Source organism: Physella acuta, unplaced genomic scaffold (genome assembly GCF_028476545.2).
Source record: "Physella acuta isolate Inbredline_101_S28 unplaced genomic scaffold, ASM2847654v3 ptg001284l, whole genome shotgun sequence".
NCBI classification, from domain to species: Eukaryota; Metazoa; Mollusca; class Gastropoda; family Physidae; genus Physella; species Physella acuta.
In genome coordinates, this window is record NW_026732799.1 from 336379 (window position 1) to 363700 (window position 27322).

General features: G+C 46.4%; 2 protein-coding genes across 8 annotated transcripts in view; one reads left to right on the forward strand and one right to left on the reverse strand.

Moving 5' to 3' along the window:
- The window catches only part of LOC131958027 (protein kinase C and casein kinase substrate in neurons protein 1), a 41685-nt gene extending 36824 nt beyond the window's left edge, over positions 1-4861 (forward strand). For 4 of the 6 annotated variants that reach the window (XM_059322912.1, XM_059322913.1, XM_059322915.1 and 1 more), the window contains exons 9-11: positions 61-300; positions 2147-2316; positions 3072-4861. In XM_059322912.1, coding sequence (XP_059178895.1) covers positions 61-300; positions 2147-2316; positions 3072-3178 — 517 coding nt within the window. In that variant the 3' untranslated portion in view covers positions 3179-4861. The remainder of the gene's footprint in view (positions 1-60; positions 301-2146; positions 2317-3071) is intronic. The other 2 variants (XM_059322916.1, XM_059322918.1) reach the window with 1 other exon arrangement.
- Positions 4862-8044: 3183 nt separating this feature from the next.
- The window catches only part of LOC131958034 (uncharacterized), a 43041-nt gene continuing 23763 nt past the window's right edge, over positions 8045-27322 (reverse strand). Inside the window, exons 2-7 of one of the 2 annotated variants that reach the window (XM_059322936.1) lie at positions 19288-19395; positions 17688-17777; positions 17348-17488; positions 16989-17078; positions 9848-10003; positions 8045-8224 (exon numbers count right to left, since the gene is read on the reverse strand). In XM_059322936.1, coding sequence (XP_059178919.1) covers positions 9871-10003; positions 16989-17078; positions 17348-17488; positions 17688-17777; positions 19288-19385 — 552 coding nt within the window. In that variant the 5' untranslated portion in view covers positions 19386-19395 and the 3' untranslated portion in view covers positions 8045-8224; positions 9848-9870. Of the gene's footprint in view, positions 8229-9847; positions 10004-16988; positions 17079-17347; positions 17489-17687; positions 17778-19287; positions 19396-27322 lie in introns of both variants that reach the window. The other variant, XM_059322935.1, reaches the window with a different exon arrangement.

The following is a 27322-nucleotide window of genomic DNA, read 5'->3' on the forward strand; positions in this document are numbered from 1 at the left end:
TACCCCCCCCCCCCCCACCTGACAAGATCTGACCCCAGTTTCACCTTTCCCCTTGGCTAGTTCTACAATTTGTGTGGATTCATTAAATCCCTTCGGAGAGTATGACTCTGATGAAGAGGAGGAGAAGGGTACGCTAGAGGAGTCTCAGATAGAGGAGTCAAGTAGCAAGCACACCGCGGCCCACAACGGCTCCGTGAAAGAGGAGACTACGTCCAACACCAGCTCGCTGAAGCGTGGCTCTGTCGTCAGTTGTGGGACGCCCAGCTACCCAGTCCCAGCGCCACGGAGCATGCTGGACAAGTAAATCCTGCCGTCTGCTGCATGCCCAGCACTGACTGCCTGTTGGACTGCTGCATGCCCAGCACTGACTGCCTGTTGGACTACTGCATGCCCGGCACTGACACCTTGCATTGCTCACTGTTTCTTTGACTGCTGGCATCTCTTGCAGGCTGTGTGTTCCGTGGCAGCCTAACCTTCAGCTTATGCATGTCTCTAAGAAAGCATGTTTTTTTGTTTAACTTGAACCACTCTGCTGGCTTGTGGTGTACTGTGTGTTCTGTTTAATAGTGGCAGTTAGTTGATTTTACTTTTGATGTTGAGTTTATTATTAAAACTGAAAATGCATTGCTATCTAATTTTAGGCTTAATTATGTTGTTTAGTTAAGTGGATGTGTGCTTGTATGTTTAACATTTTATGTTGGTATGACAGTTTTTGCTCCATGTTGACATGACAAGTTGGCATGACAGTTGATATGACAATATCTGCTCCAACTGAAAAATTGGCATGGCAAGTTTGCATGTCACTGTTCTGTTACTTTGACATGACAAGTTGAAGCGTTATGTTGAAATGAAAAGTTGGCATGTCTTTTTTGGCATGTCACTTTCACATGGCAGGTTGGCATGTCATATTGGCATGACATGTTGGCATGTCACTTTGACATGACAAGTTGTCAGCATCCTACCACCAGCATGAGCACACCACTGAGAAACTTTGGACTGCTTTTGTTTTGCTTAGATAAGATTTACATGTCTAATAATTATTGATCTCCTAGTTATTTTTTGTGTCTAACTACTTAACAGATTAATTTTAGATGACTTTAAAGGTTACATTTGGCCCAGATAATTTTGTTGTGTGTATTTGTACATGCTAAATACCAGTCTCCCCAATACTTATAGCTAGGTTTGTCTTGACAGGGCCAGAAACTAAAAGCCAGTCTCCCCAATACTTATAGCTAGGTTTGTGTTGACAGGGCCAGAAACTAAATGCCAGTCTCCCCAATACTTATAGCTAGGTTTGTGTTTACAGGGCCAGAAACTAAATGCCAGTGTCCCCAATACTTATAGCTAGGTTTGTGTTTACAGGGCCAGAAACTAAATGCCAGTCTCCCCAATACTTATAGCTAGGTTTGTGTTGACAGGGCCAGAAACTAAATGCCAGTCTCCCCAATACTTATAGCTAGGTTTGTGTTTACAGGGCCAGAAACTAAATGCCAGTGTCCCCAATACTTATAGCTAGGTTTGTGTTTACAGGGCCAGAAACTAAATGCCAGTGTCCCCAATACTTATAGCTAGGTTTGTGTTTACAGGGCCAGAAACTAAATGCCAGTGTCCCCAATACTTATAGCTAGGTTTGTGTTTACAGGGCCAGAAACTAAATGCCAGTCTCCCCAATACTTATAGCTAGGTTTGTGTTTACAGGGCCAGAAACTAAATGCCAGTCTCCCCAATACTTATAGCTAGGTTTGTGTTTACAGGGCCAGAAACTAAATGCCAGTCTCCCCAATACTTATAGCTAGGTTTGTGTTTACAGGGCCAGAAACTAAATGCCAGTCTCCCCAATACTTATAGCTAGGTTTGTGTTGACAGGGCCAGAAACTAAATGCCAGTCTCCCCAATACTTATAGCTAGGTTTGTGTTTACAGGGCCAGAAACTAAATGCCAGTCTCCCCAATACTTATAGCTAGGTTTGTGTTGACAGGGCCAGAAACTAAATGCCAGTCTCCCCAATACTTATAGCTAGGTTTGTGTTTACAGGGCCAGAAACTAAATGCCAGTCTCCCCAATACTTATAGCTAGGTTTGTGTTTACAGGGCCAGAAACTAAATGCCAGTCTCCCCAATACTTATAGCTAGGTTTGTGTTTACAGGGCCAGAAACGACTCGCCAGTCAACAACGGAGAAAACCCGTTTGGTGAGGGGGACACGGGGGAGGACGAGGACGATGATGAGGGGGAGGAGCCACCAAGCACGGGATGGATGGTGCGGGCGTTGTACGACTACGTCAAGGCCGAGGATGATGAGCTCGAGTTCAAAGCTGGTTAGTGGGTTGTCTCTGGGGTGTTTGTTGATTGGTCAGTGAGTTGTCACTGGGTTGTCAGTGGGTTGTTGGATGGTCAGTGGGTTGTTGGTTGGTCAGTGGGTTGTTGGTTGGTCAGTGGGTTGTTGGTTGGTCAGTGGGTTGTTGGTTGGTCAGTGGGTTGTTGGTTGGTCAGTGGGTTGTCAGTGGATTGTTGGATGGTCAGTGGGTTGTTGGTTGGTCAGTAGGTTGTTGGATGGTAAGTGGGTTGTTGGTTGGTCAGTGGGTTGTTGCATGGTCAGTGGGTTGTTGGTTGGTCAGTGGGTTGTTGGTTGGTAAGTGGGTTGTTGGTTGGTCAGTGGGTTGTTGGTTGGTAAGTGGGTTGTTGGTTGGTCAGTGGGTTGTTGGATGGTCAGTGGGTTGTTGGATGGTCAGTGGGTTGTTGGCTGTGGGTTGTCAGTTGGTCAATGTGTTCTTGACTGGTCAGTGGATTGCTGGGTTGTTGATTGTTTGGGAGAGGTTGGTGTATTTGTGTTTGTTAGTTACTTAAGCTTCTGGCTTGTGACTAGTTGTTGTCAAGCTCCTAACACCCTGACTGTCTGATGTGTACAATGTGTTGTTGTCAAGCTCCTAAAACCCTGACTGTCTGATGTGTACAATGTGTTTTTGTTAAGCTCCTAAAACCCTGACTGTCTGATATGTATAGTGTGTTGTTGTTAAGCTCCTAAAACCCTGACTGTCTGATGTGTACAATGTGTACAATGTGTTGTCTACAGGGGATGTCTTCACACAGATCGCCACAGAGGATGAGATGGGCTGGTGCCGGGGCAAAAAGGGGGACAAGATTGGATTTTATCCCAAGAATTATGTAGAGAGGATATGAGGCCACCCTCTTGTGGCCACCCTCCTGTGGCCACCCTCCTGTGGCCAGCACCAATGTGGCCTGAATGTTGACATACAAGCAAGTGAACAGCACTGGAGTATTTATTCATTTATTGTGCACAAGGAATCAAGAGATGGATGGCAGCGAGAATGGGATTGATGTCAAGATGTCATCCAGGATGTCATTGATGTCAAGATGTCATCCAGGATGTCATTGATGTCAAGATGTCATCCAGGATGTGATGTCAAGATGCCATCATGGATGTGATGTCAAGATGTCATCATGGATGTGATGTCAAGATGTCACCCAAGTTGTGTGGATGTTGGGAAATTGCTTAGAGAAATCACTTGATGTTTAGGTTTAGATAACATTGTGACCTTTGACCTAGTGCAGTCATTGTTTCATTCAAACATTCCATCCTTCATTCACTTGACGCTAGCACAGCTTGATTTCACTGGTGTGGCCTGGATGTCTGTAGGGGTTACTGGGGGTCATGTGGGTTGGTGGGGGTCATTGGGGTTGATGGAGGTCATGTGGGTAGGTGGGGGTCATTTGGGTTGGACTGGTCTATACGGGTTGGAGGGGTTGATATGGTTGGGTGGGTTGTTTCACTGTAGTTTGTTTTAGCATGTCAATTCTCAATGTTGTAAATATTGGTAGTGTAGATGTTAGGGTGACCACTCAGGACAGTGGTAGGTCATTCAAAGTCTAGTGGTAAACTGGACAGTGGTTGGTCATTCAAAGTGTAGTGGTAAACTGGACAGTGGTAGGTCATTCAAAGTCTAGTGGTAAACTGGACAGTGGTAGGTCATTCAAAGTCTTGTGGTAAACTGGACAGTGGTAGGTCATACAACTGGACAATAAGTGGGTCTATTGGTAGTGTGGCCACTGAATGACCACTGGATAGTGGTGGGACTATTGGATAGACTGGCCACTAAATGACCACTGACTGAATGACCACTGGACAGTGGTGGGTCTATTGGTAGACTGACCACTGAATGACCACTGGACACAAGTATTTATTGGTAGACTGACCACTGAATGACCACTGGACACAAGTATTTATTTAACCAGGTTTTATTGTCTGTACACATGTGTAGCCTGTCTGTTGTCATGGCAACGGATGGGTCCTATTTATAACTTTGTACTCAAATACTTAAAAAATGTGTATCACAACAAAGAAGTTTTTAATCAACAAAACAAATACGTTAATCAAATGAAGATTTTATATTGAGACCATGTAACTACTTTATACCCTGAATTTAGGGACATGAATTCAAATGATAATTTTTTTTTATACTAGCTCAAAATGGTGGCCTTTGTTGTGACAACAAGAATAAATTATGTTAAACAGGCGCTGACTATTTGGGGGAGAGTAACACACATTTTACATGTACATATATAGCAATATTTTAAGGGACATGTGTTGTGTGTGTCGTCTGTGTGGGTCATCATGCGGGTCATCCATCTTTTGATGGACCGGTCCAGATACTCAGCATGCTGTCTGTGCCAGTGTGTCAGCTACAACAGCAGTAGACCCATACATTATGTGTGTCAGCTACAACGCCCATACATTATGTGTGTCAGCTACAACACCCATACATCACATGTTCCTATGTGTCTAGCATTGATTGTGTATACATTACCTGTTTGATGAATCATAAATAATATCTCTATCTCACCCGTTTTTGTCTTGATGGGTTTATACTTGTTTGTGGGTGTTTGTATGTGTCAGGTGTAGTGCTATACTTGTGTGTGGATGTTTGTATGTATGTGTCAGGTATAGTGCTATACTTGTGTGTGGATGTTTGTATGTATGTGTCAGGTATAGTGCTATACTTGTGTGTGGATGTTTGTATGTATGTGTCAGGTATAGTGCTATACTTGTGTGTGGATGTTTGTATGTATGTGTCAGGTATAGTGCTATACTTGTGTGTAGATGTTTGTATGTATATGTCAGGTATAGTGCTATACTTGTGTGTAGATGTTTGTATGTATATGTCAGGTATAGTGCTATACTTGTGTGTAGATGTTTGTATGTATATGTCAGGTATAGTGCTATACTTGTGTGTGGGTGTTTGTATGTGTCAGGTATAGTGCTATACTTGTGTGTGGGTGTTTGTATGTGTCAGGTATAGTGCTATACTTGTGTGTGGGTGTTTGTATGTGTCAGGTATAGTGCTATACTTGTGTGTGGGTGTTTGTATGTGTCAGGTATAGTGCTATACTTGTGTGTGGGTGTTTGTATGTGTCAGGTATAGTGCTATTGCCATCTGATCTCACATATGAGGTCAAGGACTAATTAACTGAGGTACAGTGAAGAAAACTTCCATTGAGAAAGAGCCACTTGAAGTCCTGACTCAGCTAAAAATGTTGTGCTATTGTCTGATGGAACATTTGATCATCTGACACACAGCAGTAGCAAGCAGAAAACAATTGGCTAGTGCCCTGCATGCTCTGTGTTGGTGCACGCATTAGCTGATTGCTTTCATTGGATTGATTGATACAACCTAGTTACATTACAACACCACCTCCCCACCCAATCACCTTTGGTTTGTGTCCTTCTATTGGTGGCAAGCACGTTGAATAGTTGGATATGTAGGTCTAGTGTAAGCACAGTCTAAGGATGTGTTGGTTAGATGAAGTAGAGTTTAGCCGGGTGTGGACTTAGGCGCTGAATCTCCAGGTATTGGCTTCCACACTGAACCATTTTCTATTATATGCTGTACAACACAACCACACTGACCATTTTCTATTATATGCAGTACAACACAACCACACTGCTACCATTTTCTATTATATGCTGTACAACACAACCACACTGACCATTTTCTGTTATATGCTGTACAACACAACCACACTGCTACCATTTTCTATTATATGCTACACAACACAACCACACTGCTACCATTTTCTATTATATGCTACACAACACAACCACACTGCTACCATTTTCTATTATATGTTGTACAACACAACCACACTGCTACCATTTTCTATTATATGATGTACAACACAACCACACTGCTACCATTTTCTATTATATGTTGTACAACACAACCACACTGCTACCATTTTCTATTATATGTTGTACAACACAACCACACTGCTACCATTTTCTATTATATGTTGTACAACACAACCACACTGCTACCATTTTCTATTATATGTTGTACAACACAACCACACTGACCATTTTCTGTTATATGCTGTACAACACAACCACACTGCTACCATTTTCTATTATATGATGTACAACACAACCACACTGCTACCATTTTCTATTATATGTTGTACAACACAACCACACTGCTACCATTTTCTATTATATGTTGTACAACACAACCACACTGACCATTTTCTATTATATGCTACGCAACACAACCACACTGCTACCATTTTCTATTATATGTTGTACAACACAACCACACTGACCATTTTCTGTTATATGATGTACAACACAACGACACTGCTACCATTTTCTGTTATATGCTAAACAACACAACCACACTGCTACCATTTTCTATTATACGCTACACAACACAACCACACTGCTACCATTTTCTATTATAATTATATGCTACACAACACAACCACACTGCTACCATTTTCTATTATATGCTACACAACACATGTATTAATGTGTGTATATGTACTTGTGTGTGGAGTAGCCTTGACTTCCCCACCCCTTATAGTGTGTGTGTGTGTGTGCTTGTGTGAGCAGCGATGACCTCTGACCCTATATGAGATGTTTACAAACCCGCCTTACCATCTGTTGCTAACTGACGGGTAATCATCATTAGTGCTGCTAATTATAGACAATGACGCACTCGGACTACGCATGTGGTCTGGCTGAACAGGAGGCACAGACCAGCAGTGGTTTGGTGATCCACGTTTTCTTGTGGTCCAGGTTTTCTTACTACGAGGCACAGACCAGCAGTGACACGGTTTGGTGGTCCACGTTTTCTTGTGGTCTAGGTTTTCTCTAGACCACATCCCAGTCGTCTCACATGAAGACAAGATTCTCGTGACTAGGGGAGACAACCATAAATTCCAAAGATTTTGGCGATAATTTTTTTCAAGTGCGGATACGTGTTTGGACATTGGTGAAATCAATTGTTTTTAAATTTATTACGAGGAATTCTAAGATTATCGTAAACAGCGGATTTCTCTCTCGCTACAGCAACACCCAGAGATAAACATTTTTCACACATAACAAGCCAGAGCGACTGGGCTGAAAGAGTTGTCGTTCCTGCCTGGCTTGCACAAGCTAGAGCAGGGCACGGGAGATGAAGTTCCCAAAAATGTTTTCGCTTTTTTCGTGGGTGAAATTCTGGGAGAACTTTCTGTTTTTTCTGCAAGTTATTTTAATATAGTGTTAAAGATAGACGTGTTTTCATTGACTATTAAATCGTGTTACTTTAAATCAGATTTTCACGTAGGATTTCGGCTGATTATATTTACATTGTGAACTTTCGGCTGATTATATTTAAATTGTGAACTTTCTTGAACAGTGAACATGTTTACTTCAGCTAAAAAACTTTACAGTGTAGGCTTATAGTTTCTAGAAATATATTATTAAAAAATCAGAAATTTATTTTGTCAATTTGTGTTGTGCCTTAAGAACATCCGCTCACCGGAAATTTTAATGTGTAGATATTTGATGCCAATTAATTAAATCCAGAATGTGAGCACGGCTTTAGCTAAAACATCTGTTTATACAATGTGAACACTGCTTTAGCAAAAACATGTTTACAGGATGTGACCCCGGCTTTAGCCTACAACAACCGTGTACCGGCCCAATATCAACCACTGGCAGACAGACGTGATGAGCATCATTTTAAAAAGTTACGAAAACTCAAACGAGACAATTATGAAATGACCTTTTATTTCTTGTGTCAAAATCAACGAAAAATATTTTGACTAGTAAAAATAGAACTGAAAAAAAAATGTTTCTTTTTATATCACAACCTTAAAATGACGTCACCACTGTTGTTTCTTGTCTTTCTCATGTAGCAAGATTTCTCTTGGCGCTGTTGGGTGGACCTGGCTGGAATTAGAGAACATATTAGAACATTTTACACACAGTGTCACATGAATTAGAGAACATATTAGAACATACACACACACACACTGTGTAATAAGAATTAGAGAACATATTAGAACATACACACACACACACTGTGTAACAAGAATCAGAGAACATATTAGAACATACACACACACTGTGTAACAAGAATTAGGAAACATTAGAACATAAATTATACACGCACAGAGTAACAAAAGATTAACTCACACATAAACTTCAAACCTAAGTTATTGAGAAAGGTTTTTTTTTTTTTTTTTGCGAGACAAAAGTTTTAAAATAAATTGTAACGTGTTCGTGTGAATGCCGTGCACAGATGTTAAACGTTAGTGCGTCATCTTAGGTAAATTAGAGTGATGGTGTGTACTGTGCAACTGCATGAAATCATGTATTAGCCTCAGGTTATATCATTAAAAATGTATTTCATTCAACCGAATGAGTCTATAAGAAGAAACATGCACACAGTTCTATTTTCTGTTGCAATGTCTCAATGCTGGGGTTTATACAAAACAGACTTGCTTGAAAACAATAGACACGAGAACAGGCAAACTCTGCTTTACAGTAGAACACACGACAATAGGCAGACTTTTTAAAATAGAACACACGACAATTGCTAGTCGGAAACAGTTTCTTCCAGGCATCTCTTCAAATAAGGTCTACCCCCCCCCCCCCCGGAATGAAATGGAATTTAGAAAATATATACTTTTAACAGTGTCCGCCAACCCCCCCCCCCCCTTCCACGGAAATTTTAGACCGGCCCCCATTTAAAGTGCCCCCCCCCCCCCCCACCATGAAAAAAATCTGGAGGAAACAATGGTCAGACAACTTCACACAAGAGACCCCATCAGAATAGACTCCACAGAACTGACCACGCTAAAACAGACAGACCTACCTCCAGCACGTAGATGCCAGTACTTAGAGCACTGCCCGAACTGACCCCACTAAGACAGACCTACCTCCAGCACCTAGATGCCAGTACTTAGAGCACTGCCCGAACTGACCAAACTAAAACAGACAGACCTACCTCCTGTTACGTCCGGGTTAGATTTGAATTCAAGAACGACTCGGGTTAACGTTCAATACGTTTATTAGGTCTCACATATTCACATTACAACATAGCCCTCGACCTAACCACTACCAACTAACCCCTGACAACCATTCACTCCAGCTTTTATACCGCATTCGACCTTGGGATAACAATACACAAACACACCGGGGTTAACAATATTCTAGGGTAAACTCAACTCACACACTCACTCTCCCCTAATTCTAGATCATTCTATCCTATTCTAGTCTAACCTACAACTGACCCGTAACACCTCCAGCACGTAGATGCCAGTACTTAGAGCACTGCACGAACTGACCCCACTAAGACAGACCTACCTCCAGCACCTAGAGGCCAGTACTTAGAGCACTGCCCGAACTGGCCAGACTAAAACAGACAGACCTACCTCCAGCACGTAGATGCCAGTACTTAGAGCACTGCCCGAACTGACCACACTAAGACAGACCTACCTCCAGCACCTAGATGCCAGTACTTAGAGCACTGCCCGAACTGCCCACACTAAAACAGACAGACCTACCTCCAGCACGTAGATGCCAGTACTTAGAGCACTGCACGAACTGACCGCTTCTTGCCTGGACTGTGGGGACTCTTCAGGTAATCGTAGAAATCTGCAAAGTCCGAAATCTCCGCCGTCTGGCAGTGGAAGCCCAGGTTGACGTCACAGGAGCGTTTCCTGTACAGGGGGGACAGGGGCGGAACTCAGTCAATGGGGTTAAATGTAGAGGGGGGGGGCGGCAGGTATGTGTGTTTGGTTAACTGACAGAAATGGTAAGGTGGTGTGAGTGAGGTGGTCAAGCGTGTTCTAAGTTCTAATGAATCAAATTAATCTCTAAGAATTGTTCCATGGGCGTGTAAAAAATGAGAAAATGGTAGGCGGGCTATAATGGGGAGGGGTTATGTGAAGCCAAGCCCTATATAATGCATGGGGGGGGGGGGCGGGTGGTTACATTGAGCCAAACGTTGGAACAAAAGACATCACTATTACAGGTGCGGCCATACAACCGCCCACAATAAAAGACATCACTACCACAGGTGCGGCCATACAACCGTCCACAATAAAGACATCACTACCACAGGTAGCGACCATACAACCGCCCACAATAAAAGACAGCGTCAATGTTTTCACCTAGAACTTCCACCAGCGCCAAGTTTAATCTTCCCTCACATTTTGTTGTGTATGGTTACCACCACAACAACCATTGGTTACTATGTACGATGACCCCAACCCTGTTAAAGATTGGTCAAGAAAAGGTCACCTCCACCAACACAATGTTTACTTCAGTCGTGGGTGTCAGTCTAAATTTAGCACAGGGGAAATAACTCATATTAACGACAGTTGAAACACAGCTGTTGGCTGGCTAAGACTAGAGCAAATAGAAAAATATGACTCGGCGGCAGTCAACAGAAGGGGGGCGTCAACAGAAGGGGGGGAGCGGGCGTCAACAGAAGGGGGGGGGTCAACAGAAGGGGGGCGTCAACAGAAGGGGGGGGGCGGAGTTCCTCAGGAGATGGGTCCACACACGGACTGGCAATGGCGACGTCTTACGGGCATGGGCTGAAGGTACGTTTGTGTATGGGGGGGGGGGGAGGTCCACTGATATTTATTGATACATTGATTGATTGCCGCTTTTACGTTGTTTGTAATAGTGCCGGCATTCTAAGGGTCGCTGTCATCTCCTTATCGTTGATGTCTTTAGGTCATACGTCCGGAAGGTCGTGGGCCGGCAAGTCGAATGGGGCCATAGGTCGGTGACGGTTGAGGGTTGTATCGTGGATTGTAAACCGTAGGGGGTTGTAGAGAGTTTCTTCCAGGCAGCTCTTCGGGAGGGGGTGGGGGTGGGGAAAGCCCTCGCCAACAAAATGGAATTCATATAGAAAGCATATACTTTTACCTGTCAAGTGTCCAGTAATCTTAGAATGATGAGTCCAACAAACTTATAAGGACGGATTTTGGTTTGTCAAGAGAAAAGGTATCAGAGGTGGTCTGAGACACGTGACGTGTTGGTGAGCAGACATCTTGTTGTCATGGACACCAACAGGCGTGGATGGAAAATAAGGGTGGATTAGAGCAGGGTAGATTAGAGCAGGGTGGATTACAGAATGGTGTATTTGCGGCCCACGTGACTGGGATTTGAACTGAGACGTTTATGATGTATCAAGTTACTGTAATCACGTGACAGTTTAAGGCAGTTTCAAGTTACTGTTATCTCGGAACACATTTTGGGCCCACTACCAGACAAGACACAAAATTTTGCATTCCTTTTTTTCAAAAGTTTTTAATCTGTCAAACTGAAGCTGTGTCACGTGACTCCCGTATTTCTGTCTGTCTGTTTGTCCCACCCATATTAAGCTGGAGCTAACTTGCTTCGTCATGCTCCAGGCACGTGCGTTACATCGTCACGTGGGTCAGTGACAGCCTCGTGAGTCAATGTGTGCTCACGTGTGTGCTCACGTTGTCTTGTCTTTATAGACCAAGATATGATGTCTGTATGTCAGTTAGTTGACCTAGGTGGACACTATGTAATGTGTGAAGGACAGTTAGTTGACCTAGGTGGACAAGATGTAATGTCTGAAGCTGACCAGGATGGACAACAAAACATGTTACAACCCGTGACTCATGTAAAACAACATTCTGAAATTCTGATGGTACATTCTACACAATTGAGAGGTGGATGTTCCGCCAATATTTTATGCTGATTACTGACATTCTACACCAGGGGTCTCCAAACTTTTCAGCCCGAGGGCCGCATTAACTATAAAATATCAGTTCGGGGGCCAGAGATTCTTCCAGGCATTTCTTCGAGTTGGCGAATCCCCCCCCCCCCCCCCGAAGAACGTCTACCCCCCCCCCCCCCCAAACGAAACACTGTCGGGGCCGACAACTGCAAAAGTTTTAATATTAGGAAAGTCTTCCTTGGGCAAAAACCTTTTTTTTTAAAACCTTATAAAAACCCACCCAAAAAAAGATCTCCGCGGGCCGGATTAGAGGACCACGCGGGCCGCATCCGGCCCGCGGGCCGTTGTTTGGAGACCCCTGTTCTACACAATTGAAAGGTGGATGTTCCGCCAATATTTTATGCTGATTACTGACATTTTTAGATGTTCGCCAATATTTTACGCTGATTCCTGACATTTTACACAATTGAGAGGTGGATGTTCCGCCAATATTTTTTTTTTACATCGTTCAATGCATTACTTCTTCACGATTCATTTGACGCTGCATTTTTCACATAATTCAGTTTTTTTTTTGTTTGATTCCAAACATATTTTAATGTTTTTTTTTTAAGCTAAGATATTTGCATACATCTCTGTTTTTACCCCATCCACATATAAAGAGCTGATGAGGAAGAGCTCTACAATCAACAAAAACCAGAGATGGGAATTTATTTATTCATTGTTTTTGTAGACAGGGCTTTATTTGATGATGAAAATTTGGATCTTTGAATGGGTTTAAAGCAGGCCAGGCGGGGAGATTAACTACACATACCTAATCTTAATCTTTTATTAAAGCTATCCTAAACCAAACGAATCCTAACTGGAACGAATTAAAACTAAACATAACTTAACACGATATAACCCTAAACAAAGCATAACTCGACTACAGCTGAGTATGTCAAGAATAACTTGACTGCTCTAGCTAACGTAAGTCATGGTACAAACTAAGTCGAGCTAATCTTTACTACAAACCCCAGCGTAATACTTGTCCCTATTTTTGTTTTGTTTTTTTAGTTTTTGTTTTTGTTTGAAAGCCTAACTCCCAGGCCCAATAATCAAATCAAAACGCTTAATCTATTAAATGTGTGCTGATTAAATGCATGCTAATTTTTTGGTAATTTCTCATTCACGAAATTTTCTTTTTTTTTCTTCAGATAGCTTTTATGAAAACGTTCTGTAAAATAGTTTATCTATAAATTATGATTATATAATCCTTTTATAAAATATATTTTCTTTGAATAATGATTATATAAACTATTTGTAAATTCATTTTTTAGTATGTAAAACATACTTTAGATTGACCCTCTAGTAAATGATATAAAATGTGTGCCACAACAGTGCAAATACTACAGTAGAAAACCTTAAAAAACTAGCACAAGTCACAAGACGGTGTTGCTAGTTGTTTGTTTTTTTGGGTGGGGGAGGGGGTGTAAAGAATTAGATTTTAAATTAATCCAATTACGAAGCGAAAACTAAGAGGGAATTAAAATGTGAGTATAGATCCTAACTCTATTTCCCAAAGTAATCCTTTGAAATTTCGGAGTCTACACACGACGTGGGACGAGAGACGAGGCCATTGGTTGGCCATCACGTCTCCCCGTCCCCACCCCGGAGCTGATGTGACAGGCATCCCACAGCTGACTAACGAAATAATACCACGGGTTCAGGCATGTTGCTGGGTTGGGTAACATCGTTAGGGGCTACATTGGAGGGGGGGGGGGGGGCTGGTGGGCCCGGGGGTGGCTTGGGGGGCTGGTGGGCCCGGGGGTGGCTTGGGGGGGGGGGTTCAAGGGTGGCTAGTGGGAGGGAGTGGTCGGGCGAAAGGTGGGCTGGTGGGAGGGGGAGAGTGGTCGGACGAAAGGTGGGCTGGTGGGGGCCTGTAGAACCGTAAGGTGGGCTGGTGGGCTGCCCGCCTGTGATGTGACGCCGGCGATAATTAAGCCTTTAATCTCAGCATGCGAACGGGCACGTGACCGAGATGGATGGGGCTTTGATAAAAGCGAGAGCCGTTAGTTTGAAACCTCTTAGCCAATTAAACAACTCCTTTTTCTCCGGCTTTTTTCCTTACGGCTCTTGTTGTGTACAATACAGGGGAAGTAATGCACGAATTACCTCCCCTTCCTTTCGCTAGTTCCTTGCAGATTGTCTTGGTGGGGTGGGGAAAGGCAGTATGTTCGCATAGATAGGGGGGGGGGGTAACTGCGTTTGGTGAAATCACAATTATTATGTAACCGCCCTTTTAGCGTGTGACGTCACTGTGTTCAAAAGTCTAACCTAATCAATGCTGGCTGTATATGACAGTTCATACCTAGCAGTGTTTCTTCCAGATTTTTTTCTCCGGGAGGGAGGGGGGGGGGGGCTTGAAATTTTCGCGGAGGCGAACTAAAATTTTCGGGGGGGGGGGGGAGGGGGAGGAGCGCCCTGGTTTAAGTATATATTTTCTATAGAAGTAAAAATTTGTATTTTTTCTATTTCGTCTAGGGGGGGGGGGGGGGGGGTGAGTGTAACGAAAAATGGATGCGCTCGGGGGTTGGGGGTACTGCCCCTAAAGAAATGTCTGAAAGAGACTGACGCAGACAGTAAAAATACACAATTGACGCAGTGATGACGCTAGCTCGAGTGACACCTGGGTAATCCTGGGTGTCACCCTTCCCACCTCTGACTATATGGCTACATATATGATGTACTAAAACCATTAACACATTTTAGTGTTACCCTATCTTATATGGCGTCATATTGTTCATAATGATCCCCCTCCTTAAATAAGCTATTAATCTTACTGCAACAATAAACTAAAAAAAATTTTGTCAGCACCCCGTCCCCGTCTTGTGTCGCTGCTAATTATACATCAAGACACATTTTAAAAATACCAAGACACACGAAGACACACAACGATCCACCACACACATGTCGTGTTGAATTGTTATTCTATGAATATTTGTTTTCTCAACAGTCAAATAACCCGAGAATGTCAAATTATCTGGAACCTTGTGTTCAACTTTTTACGTTACTCAGAGTTCGACATTGATTTTTAGTGCCAAAAAAAGATAGATTGTCCTGGAGAATTAAAAGACCCGAGATTGGTGTTTAGATGAGGAGATTTATCAGGGTGGGTGTAGTTACTTCGTGGGTGATGATGTGGGTTGGGGGTGGGGTAAGTAGACTTATTGGGATAAGTGGAGTCAGTGGTGCCTGGGTAAGTGGAGTCAGTGGTGTCCAAGATAAGTGGAGTCAGTCGTGTCCAGGATAAGTGGAGTCAATGGTGCCTGGGTAAGTGGAGTCAGTGGTGTCCAAGATAAGTGGAGTCAGTGGTGTCCAGGATAAGTGGAGTCAATGGTGCCTGGGTAAGTGGAGTCAGTGGTGTCCAAGATAAGTGGAGTCAGTGGTGTCCAGGATAAGTGGAGTCGATGGTGCCTGGGTAAGTGAAGTCAGTGGTGTCGGGGTAAGGAGTCAGTGGTGCCTGGATAAGTGGAGTCAGTGGTGCCCGGGTAAGCGGAGTCAGTAGTGTCGGGGTAAGGAGTCAGTGATGTCGGGGATAAGAGGAGTCAATGGTTCCCGGGTAAGTGGAGTCAGTGGTGCCCGGGTAAGTGGAGTCAGTGGTGTCGGGGATAAGGGGAGTCAGTGGTGCCCGGGTAAGTGTTGCAATAATTATGAAATAATATTCGGAGACCACGACTGACCATGACCTTGAGAGGTAATGACTCCCCATTGACCTCATGAGGTCAAGACTGACCACGACCTTGTGAGGCCATGACTGACCATGACCTTGTATCCCACCAACATTTGGAGCCGTCCACTGGTCAGTACTTCTGTGTACGGCCGTCCATCGTCCTGTACTCCACCAGACAAGCGCTCGTTTCAAACCTCCTCAACCCCAGTGGCCTGACTGGCGGAGGAAAATTTCATTTCGCTTTGCTCGTCTCAACAAGGCTCCACGCCCGTCCCAGGGATGCGATAACTCACTGGGTGGGGGGGGGGGGAGATCTAGCAGTTACCTGACGCCAGAAGAGAGAAGTATCACCAAATGTAGGCACTGGGCGTCCAAGAAGTTTCCAGACCAAGCGAGGAGCCAATGTGTCGTCTAGAGGAAACTGGTCTCACTCAAATTTCAGCAATCTGGTCGACAGGCTTTGGCCAACAGGCTTTGGCCAACAAGTTTTGGCCAACAAGTTTTGGCCAGCAGGTTTTAGAGGCCATTGGTCTGTTTAAAGATTGGCCGCTGATCTGTTTAAAGTTTGGCCACTGGTCTAATTATAGACTGGCCATTGACCGGTCTGTTTGTTGACTAAAGATGACGTCACAGCGCGAGCAACTTGCTGAATATTTGAGCAGCGTTGTGCCGGCAAATGTTTCTGACGCCGGAACTTAATCACGAGACTTGGAGCCGGCAGCCGGCTAATTATGCGGCTCCACGCCGGTAAGTTTGAGGGATACACCGCCGTGGTCAGCCGTGAGTCTATAATTGGTCAACGTGTTGGTTTTAATTTAGATAATTAATTCATCTTGGGAGGGGGAGTGTATGGCGCTACACGCTGCTCATCTACATTTGTCACATAGTCAAATGTTTGAGTCACAGAGTCACAGGATACAAGTCAGATGTTTGAGTCACAGAGACATGGTCAAATATTTTAGTCGCTAGACGGTCAGCTATTTTAGCCACATAGTCAGATGTTTGTGTCACAGAATACATAGTCAACTATTTTAGCCACTTGCTAGACGGCCAACAAATGTAATCACCGAATGGACGGCCAACAAATGTAATCACCGAATGGACGGCCAACACATTTAGTCACCGACTAGACGGCCAACACATTTAGTCACCAACTGGACGGCCAACACATTTAGCCACCAACTGGACGGCCACCACATTTAGTCACCGACTAGACGGCCAACACATTTAGTCACCGACTGGACGGCCAACAGTGACGCAGGTGTGTGCTTACCTTTCATTCGTTAGCACTGAGTCAGCATAATTAAACTGCCTCATTAGTCGCTTGGTCATTTCTTTTTTCCTCTTGATTTCACCAAGTAAACTACACAATGGAAACACATGTAATGGTTAGCAATGTAACGTTGGATCACACTGGTACAAAGGAAAACAAATATAACGGTTAGAGTAATATTAGACCAGTCATCTTTTAATTGTGAACATTCAAGATGGCTTCCTATTGAAGGAAAGTTGAACAGGTAGAAAGAAAAATCTTCATATTTATGTGACGATAATGTATATCATATTGGTTATGACGTCATGATGACGATGCCATGACACTGATGACGTCATGCCACCGATGACGCAACCCACCTTAAACTTTTGTGGTAGGCGTGGTCGTCCACAGCTAGCCGCTTGCCCCGACCAATCAGCGAGGAGAGGTCACGTGGTGACTCACCTACTTGCACCAACAGAGCGTCACACAACTCGCTCTCGATACCCATACAGTTGTACCTGAAACAGACGGATGTGACGTCAGTGCTGCATGGACCAGGGAAATACTTTTAAAACTAGCAATTGGTTGAAATTTTTTTCTATTTAAAAAGCCCGCGTGTTATTCAAGTATTTCGCTGAAAGTGAAAGTGACAGTAGAAGTGACACTGACACTAGAGGTGTCACTGACATTGACATTAGAACTGACGACACGACTTACAAAGCATTGTCCAGCGATTCGTCCAGAGACCGCATGAGCCTGATGACGTCAGACAACTCACTCTTGATTGTGTCCATTCTCTCCACTAGTCTGGTGAGCAAAATATTTCAACACATGAGTTGCTGCGTTTAAACACCTGAGGTGTAAAGATTCAAGGGAAGCAGTGTTTCTTCCAGGCTTTTTCCTCCGGGGGGGGGGGGGCACTTGATATTTACGGGTAGGGGGGCGGTCAACATTTTTCGGGGGGGGGGGGGGAGCGTAAACTAGTAAAATTGTATGTTAACGATATAAATTCCATCTCGTTCGAGGGGGGGGGGGGGTGGGGGTAGACTTTCTTAGAGGCCCCCCCCCCCCCCGAAGAGATGCCTGGAAGAAACTCTGAAGGGAATACAACTTACGTTCGTTGTAAAGATTCAAGGGCAGACAACTTACGTTCGTTGTAAAGATTCAAGGGCAGACAACTTACGTTCGTTGTAAAGATTCAAGGGCAGACAACTTACGTTCGTTGTAAAGATTCAAGGACAGACAACGTACGTTCGTTGTTAAGATTCAAGGGCAGACAACTTACGTTCGTTGTAAAGATTCAAGGGCAGACAACGTACGTTCGTTGTTAAGATTCAAGAGAAGACAACTCACGTTCGTTGTTAAGATTCAAGAGAAGACAACTCACGTTCGTTGTAAAGATTCAAGAGAAGACAACTTACGTTCGTTGCAAAGATTTAAGGGCAGAAAACTTAAGTTCGTTGTAAAGATTCGAGGGGGGGGGGTCGACTTTCTTAGAGCCCCCCCCCCCCCCCCCGAAGAGATGCCTGGAAGAAACTCTAAAGGGAATACAACTTACGTTTGTTGTAAAGATTCAAGGGCAGACAACTTACGTTCGTTGTAAAGATTCAAGGGCAGACAACTTACGTTCGTTGTAAAGATTCAAGGGCAGACAACTTACGTTCGTTGTAAAGATTCAAGGGCAGACAACTTACGTTCGTTGTAAAGATTCAAGGGCAGACAACTTACGTTCGTTGTAAAGATTCAAGAGAAGACAACTTACGTTCGTTGTAAAGATTTAAGGGCAGACAACTTAAGTTCGTTGTAAAGATTCAAGAGAAGACAACTCACGTTCGTTGTAAAGATTCAAGAGAAGACAACTTACGTTCGTTGCAAAGATTTAAGGGCAGACAACTTAAGTTCGATGTAAAGATTCGAGGGGGGGGGGGGGGGGTAGACTTTCTTAGAGGCCCACCCCCCCCCCCCCCCCGAAGAGATGCCTGGAAGAAACTTTGAAGGGAATACAACTTACGTTCGTTGTAAAGATTCAAGGGCAGACAACTTACGTTCGTTGTTAAGATTCAAGGGCAGACAACTTACGTTCGTTGTAAAGATTCAAGAGAAGACAACTTACGTTCGTTGCAAAGATTTAAGGGCAGACAACTTAAGTTCGTTGTAAAGATTCAAGAGAAGACAACTTACGTTCGTTGCAAAGATTTAAGGGCAGACAACTTAAGTTCGTTGTAAAGATTCAAGAGAAGACAACTCACGTTCGTTGTAAAGATTCAAGGGCAGACAACTTACGTTCATTGTAAAGATTCAAGGGCAGACAACTTACGTTCGTTGTAAAGATTCCTCGTTCGTGGAAGTCTCCCCGCAGGCCGGGCTATGTGACAGTAAGACAAACAGCAAGGTCAGGCTGACATAGATCTCCATGCTGCACGCGCTGGGGAAACATGGCGTCAAAAAACTTAATCCAAGCATAAAAATGGTCATTGGATTTGTCAAACATTACAACAAAAAGGGCTGATGGCAAGCAGGGGGATTAAGACATGATTAACGGCAGCGTTAATCCGATAGTTGGCGAGGCTTGAGGCCAGATGTTTTTACCAGTCAAAAGTTGGGTGGCGCTAGCTGTTAGGTGGTTCAATACAAACTGACAGTGGCACTGACAGTCGGGTGGCACTGACAGTCGGGTGGCACTGACAGTCGGGTGGCACTGACAGTAGGTTGCAATGGCTGTGTCCAAGAGGCCCGGAAATTTAAAAAAAGCGGCTCCCACCCAACTAAAATTGAAATTGTGCATATTTTTCTCCCACCAAAGTTTGAGGGACGCTGTGAGTAACGTAGTCGCGGATACCTTTTCACACTGCAATATTGGATAATAACGTTAACGATACACCGGAAGTATAATAATCTAATAATAGCACCAATCCTGGCGGCCTAGGGGGAATTTTGATCTGGTACCCCATGGTCCAGCCCAGCAGTAAGAACACATTGACCAACACATTGACCAACACATTGACCAACACATTGACCAACACATTGACCAACACATTGACCAACACATTGACCAACACATTGACCAACACATTGACCAACACATTGACCAACACATTGACCAACACATTAAACAACACACTGACCAACACATTGACCAACACATTAATCAACACATCAAACAACACATTGACCAACACATTGACCAACACACTGACCAACATACTGACCAACACACTGACCAACACATTGACCAACACACTGACCAACACACTGACCAACACATTGATCAACACATTGACCAACACACTGACCAACACATTGACCAACACATTGACCAACACATTGACCAACACATTGACCAACACATTGACCAACACATTGACCAACACATTGACCAACACATTAAACAACACACTGACCAACACATTGACCAACTCATTAATCAACACATTAAACAACACATTGACCAACACATTGACCAACACATTGACCAACACATTAACCAACACATTGACCAACACATTGACCAACACATTGACCAACACACTGACCAACACACTGACCAACACATTGATCAACACATTGACCAACACACTGACCAACACATTGACCAACACATTGACCAACATACTGACTAACACACTGACTAACACATTGACCAACACATTGACCAACACATTGACCAACACATTGACCAACACACTGACCAACACACTGACCAACACATTGATCAACACATTGACCAACACACTGGCCAACACATTGACCAACACATTGACCAACACACTGACTAACACACTGACTAACACATTGACCAACACATTGACCAACACATTGACCAACACATTGATCAACACACTGACCAACACATTGACCAACACACTGATCCAAACATTAAAGAACACATTGACCAACACATTGACCAACACATTGACCAACACATTGACCAACACATTGACCAACACATTGACCAACACATTGACCAATACATTGACCAACACATTGACCAACACATTGACCAACACACTGACCAACACAGCTTGTAAGCTTGCCAATATAACACGTGTGTAACCTACACACATATTGTACTGGGACGACGTCCTGATATTTTCAACTTCCGTTTCCTGTCAATGAGATCTAAATTTAGACAGGCGCGAGTCCCCAAAGTAAAAAAACGTGGGACAAAGCACTGGGGGTTGAATGAGAGAGGGGGGAGGGGTGGTATGTACTGGTACTCCATGGGGGAGGAGGGTGTTATGTACTGGTACTCCATGGGGGAGGGGTGTTATGTACTGGTACTCCATGGGGGAGGGGTGTTATGTACTGGTACTCCATGGGGGAGGGGTGTTATGTACTGGTACTCCATGGGGGAGGGGTGTTATGTACTGGTACTCCATGGGGGAGGGGTGTTATGTACTGAAACTCCATGGGGGAGGGGTGTTATGTACTGGTACTCCATGGGGAAGGGGTGTTATGTACTGGTACTCCATGGGGGAGGGGTGGTATGTACTGGTACTCCATGGGGGAGGAGGGTGGTATGTACTGGTACTCCATGGGGGAGGGGTGGTATGTACTGGTACTCCATGGGGGAGGGGTGGTATGTACTGGTACTCCATGGGGGAGGGGTGTTATGTACTGGTACTCCATGGGGGAGGGGTGGTATGTACTGGTACTCCATGGGGGAGGGTGGTATGTACTGGTACTCCATGGGGGAGGAGGGTGGTATGTACTGGTACTCCATGGGGGAGGGGTGGTATGTACTGGTACTCCATGGGGGAGGGGTGTTATGTACTGGTACTCCATGGGGGAGGAGGGTGGTATGTACTGGTACTCCATGGGGGAGGGGTGTTATGTACTGGTACTCCATGGGGGAGGGGTGTTATGTACTGGTACTCCATGGGGGAGGGGTGTTATGTACTGGTACTCCATGGGGGAGGAGGGTGGTATGTACTGGTACTCCATGGGGGAGGAGGGTGGTATGTACTGGTACTCCATGGGGGAGGAGGGTGGTATGTACTGGTACTCCATGGGGGAGGAGGGTGGTATGTACTGGTACTCCATGGGGGAGGAGGGTGGTATGTACTGGTACTCCATGGGGGAGGAGGGTGGTATGTACTGGTACTCCATGGGGGAGGAGGGTGGTATGTACTGGTACTCCATGGGGGAGGAGGGTGGTATGTACTGGTACTCCATGGGGGAGGAGGGTGGTATGTACTGGTACTCCATGGGGGAGGAGGGTGGTATGTACTGGTACTCCATGGGGGAGGAGGGTGGTATGTACTGGTACTCCATGGGGGAGGAGGGTGGTATGTACTGGTACTCCATGAAGGAGGAGGGTGGTATGTACTGGTACTCCATGGGGGAGGGGATTTATGTACTGGTACTCCATGGGGGAGGAGGGTGGTATGTACTGGTACTCCATGGGGGAGGAGGGTGGTATGTACTGGTACTCCATTGGGGAGGAGGGTGGTATGTACTGGTACTCCATGGGGGAGGGGTGTTATGTACTGGTACTCCATGGGGGAGGAGGGTGGTATGTACTGGTACTCCATGGGGGAGGAGGGTGGTATGTACTGGTACTCCATGGGGGAGGAGGGTGGTATGTACTGGTACTCCATGGGGGAGGAGGGTGGTATGTACTGGTACTCCATGGGGGAGGAGGGTGGTATGTACTGGTACTCCATGGGGGAGGAGGGTGGTATGTACTGGTACTCCATGGGGGAGGAGGGTGGTATGTACTGGTACTCCATGGGGGAGGAGGGTGGTATGTACTGGTACTCCATGGGGGAGGAGGGTGGTATGCACTGGTACTCCATGGGGGAGGAGGGTGGTATGTACTGGTACTCCATGGGGGAGGAGGGTGGTATGTACTGGTACTCCATGGGGGAGGAGGGTGGTATGTACTGGTACTCCATGGGGGAGGGGTGTTATGTACTGGTACTCCATGGGGGAGGAGGGTGGTATGTACTGGTACTCCATGGGGGAGGAGGGTGGTATGTACTGGTACTCCATGGGGGAGGAGGGTGGTATGTACTGGTACTCCATGGGGGAGGAGGGTGGTATGTACTGGTACTCCATGGGGGAGGAGGGTGGTATGTACTGGTACTCCATGGGGGAGGAGGGTGGTATGTACTGGTACTCCATGGGGGAGGAGGGTGGTATGTACTGGTACTCCATGGGGGAGGAGGGTGGTATGTACTGGTACTCCATGGGGGAGGAGGGTGGTATGTACTGGTACTCCATGGGGGAGGAGGGTGGTATGTACTGGTACTCCATGGGGGAGGAGGGTGGTATGTACTGGTACTCCATGGGGGAGGGGTGTTATGTACTGGTACTCCATGGGGGAGGAGGGTGGTATGTACTGGTACTCCATGGGGGAGGAGGGTGGTATGTACTGGTACTCCATGGGGGAGGAGGGTGGTATGTACTGGTACTCCATGGGGGAGGAGGGTGGTATGTACTGGTACTCCATGGGGGAGGAGGGTGGTATGTACTGGTACTCCATGGGGGAGGAGGGTGGTATGTACTGGTACTCCATGGGGGAGGAGGGTGGTATGTACTGGTACTCTATGGGGGAGGAGGGTGGTATGTACTGGTACTCCATGGGGGAGGAGGGTGGTATGTACTGGTACTCCATGGGGGAGGAGGGTGGTATGTACTGGTACTCCATGGGGGAGGGGTGTTATGTACTGGTACTCCATGGGGGAGGAGGGTGGTATGTACTGGTACTCCATGGGGGAGGGGTGTTATGTACTGGTACTCCATGGGGGAGGAGGGTGGTATGTACTGGTACTCCATGGGGGAGGAGGGTGGTATGTACTGGTACTCCATGGGGGAGGAGGGTGGTATGTACTGGTACTCCATGGGGGAGGAGGGTGGTATGTACTGGTACTCCATGGGGGAGGAGGGTGGTATGTACTGGTACTCCATGGGGGAGGAGGGTGGTATGTACTGGTACTCCATGGGGGAGGAGGGTGGTATGTACTGGTACTCCATGGGGGAGGAGGGTGGTATGTACTGGTACTCCATGGGGGAGGGGTGGTATGTACTGGTACTCCATGGGGGAGGAGGGTGGTATGTACTGGTACTCCATGGGGGAGGAGGGTGGTATGTACTGGTACTCCATGGGGGAGGAGGGTGGTATGTACTGGTACTCCATGGGGGAGGAGGGTGGTATGTACTGGTACTCCATGGGGGAGGAGGGTGGTATGTACTTGGTACTCCATGGGGGAGGAGGGTGGTATGTACTGGTACTCCATGGGGGGAGGAGGGTGGTATGTACTGGTACTCCATGGGGGAGGAGGGTGGTATGTACTGGTACTCCATGGGGGAGGAGGGTGTTATGTACTGGTACTCCATGGGGGAGGAGGGTGGTATGTACTGGTACTCCATGGGGGAGGAGGGTGGTATGTACTGGTACTCCATGGGGGAGGGGTGTTATGTACTGGTACTCCATGGGGGAGGAGGGTGGTATGTACTGGTACTCCATGGGGGAGGAAGGTGGTATGTACTGGTACTCCATGGGGGAGGAGGGTGGTATGTACTGGTACTCCATGGGGGAGGAGGGTGGTATGTACTGGTACTCCATGGGGGAGGAGGGTGGTATGTACTGGTACTCCATGGGGGAGGAGGGTGGTATGTACTGGTACTCCATGGGGGAGGAGGGTGGTATGTACTGGTACTCCATGGGGGAGGAGGGTGGTATGTACTGGTACTCCATGGGGGAGGAGGGTGGTATGTACTGGTACTCCATGGGGGAAGGGGTGTTATGTACTGGTACTCCATGGGGGAGGAGGGTGGTATGTACTGGTACTCCATGGGGGAGGGGTGTTATGTACTGGTACTCCATGGGGGAGGAGGGTGGTATGTACTGGTACTCCATGGGGGAGGAGGGTGGTATGTACTGGTACTCCATGGGGGAGGAGGGTGGTATGTACTGGTACTCCATGGGGGAGGAGGGTGGTATGTACTGGTACTCCATGGGGAGGAGGGTGGTATGTACTGGTACTCCATGGGGGAGGAGGGTGGTATGTACTGGTACTCCATGGGGGAGGAGGGTGGTATGTACTGGTACTCCATGGGGGAGGAGGGTGGTATGTACTGGTACTCCATGGGGGAGGAGGGTGGTATGTACTGGTACTCCATGGGGGAGGGGTGTTATGTACTGGTACTCCATGGGGGAGGAGGGTGGTATGTACTGGTACTCCATGGGGGAGGAGGGTGGTATGTACTGGTACTCTATGGGGGAGGAGGGTGGTATGTACTGGTACTCCATGGGGGAGGAGGGTGGTATGTACTGGTACTCCATGGGGGAGGAGGGTGGTATGTACTGGTACTCCATGGGGGAGGAGGGTGGTATGTACTGGTACTCCATGGGGGAGGAGGGTGGTATGTACTGGTACTCCATGGGGGAGGAGGGTGGTATGTACTGGTACTCCATGGGGGAGGGGTGTTATGTACTGGTACTCCATGGGGGAGGAGGGTGGTATGTACTGGTACTCCATGGGGGATGAGGGTGGTATGTACTGGTACTCCATGGGGGAGGAGGGTGGTATGTACTGGTACTCCATGGGGGAGGAGGGTGGTATGTACTGGTACTACATGGGGGAGGGGTGTTATGTACTGGTACTCCATGGGGGAGGAGGGTGGTATGTACTGGTACTCCATGGGGGAGGAGGGTGGTATGTACTGGTACTCCATGGGGGAGGAGGGTGGTATGTACTGGTACTCCATGGGGGAGGAGGGTGGTATGTACTGGTACTCCATGGGGGAGGAGGGTGGTATGTACTGGTACTCCATGGGGGTGGAGGGTGGTATGTACTGGTACTCCATGGGGGAGGAGGGTGGTATGTACTGGTACTCCATGGGGGAGGAGGGTGGTATGTACTGGTACTCCATGGGGGAGGGGTGTTATGTACTGGTACTCCATGGGGGAGGAGGGTGGTATGTACTGGTACTCCATGGGGGAGGGGTGTTATGTACTGGTACTCCATGGGGGAGGAGGGTGGTATGTACTGGTACTCCATGGGGGAGGAGGGTGGTATGTACTGGTACTCCATGGGGGAGGAGGGTGGTATGTACTGGTACTCCATGGGGGAGGAGGGTGGTATGTACTGGTACTCCATGGGGGAGGAGGGTGGTATGTACTGGTACTCCATGGGGGAGGAGGGTGGTATGTACTGGTACTCCATGGGGGAGGAGGGTGGTATGTACTGGTACTCCATGGGGGAGGAGGGTGGTATGTACTGGTACTCCATGGGGGAGGGGTGGTATGTACTGGTACTCCATGGGGGAGGAGGGTGGTATGTACTGGTACTCCATGGGGGAGGAGGGTGGTATGTACTGGTACTCCATGGGGGAGGGGTGGTATGTACTGGTACTCCATGGGGGAGGAGGGTGGTATGTACTGGTACTCCATGGGGGAGGAGGGTGGTATGTACTGGTACTCCATGGGGGAGGAGGGTGGTATGTACTGGTACTCCATGGGGGAGGAGGGTGGTATGTACTGGTACTCCATGGGGGAGGAGGGTGGTATGTACTGGTACTCCAGGCTTAGTGTTCTTTTTGACCTTGTTTGTAAGGCTGTCATATGGCTGATGGGTGAGTTAGTAGGGTGGGGAATGGAGGAGGGTGGGTGGTAGGGTGGGGGAGAGAGGTGGGTGGTAGGGTGGGGGAGGGAAGTGGGTGATTGGGTGGGGAATGGAGGAGGGTGAGGAATGGAGGAGGGTGGGTGTTAGGGTGGTGGAGGGAGAGGGTGTGTAGGGGTGAGTTAGTAGGGTGTGAAAGTGAGGTGGGTGGGTGGGGAGGTGAGGTGAGGTGGGAGGGTGGGGGAGGGTGGGGGAGGGAGGTGTTAGGTTGGGGGATGGAGGTGGTATGGTGGGTGAGGGAGCTAGGTGGGTGGGGGAGGGGGGGAAGCGAGGTGGGAGGGTAGGGGTGAGATGGTAGGGTCCATACATTATTTAACCCGTTCATTTATAAAGCTCAACTATACGTCACCAACTAGTCACGTGATATGAAGGGACAACTTAAAACTATTCTCCTCGCTGCTAAATTCACATTTTTAAAACAATCTCAGTAGGATGATTGAACAATCACGATCTCAACGATCATGCTAACCTAATCTGCTTCTACTATTCTGACTACGCACTTTATAAACACCTCTCTTTGATTATTTATGGCAAATAAGTTAATTATCACTTAATATACTTGCATTACCTACACAACACAACTGTTATATTAGCGTAAGCTTCTACCGACAAATAGGCCTACCGTTTTTTATTTATTTTTTCTTATTTTGTACTTTCTTTTCCCATTTCGAATTCTTTAAGGAATGCAACGAGCCAATCGCAATAGGCTATCAGATTTTCGAC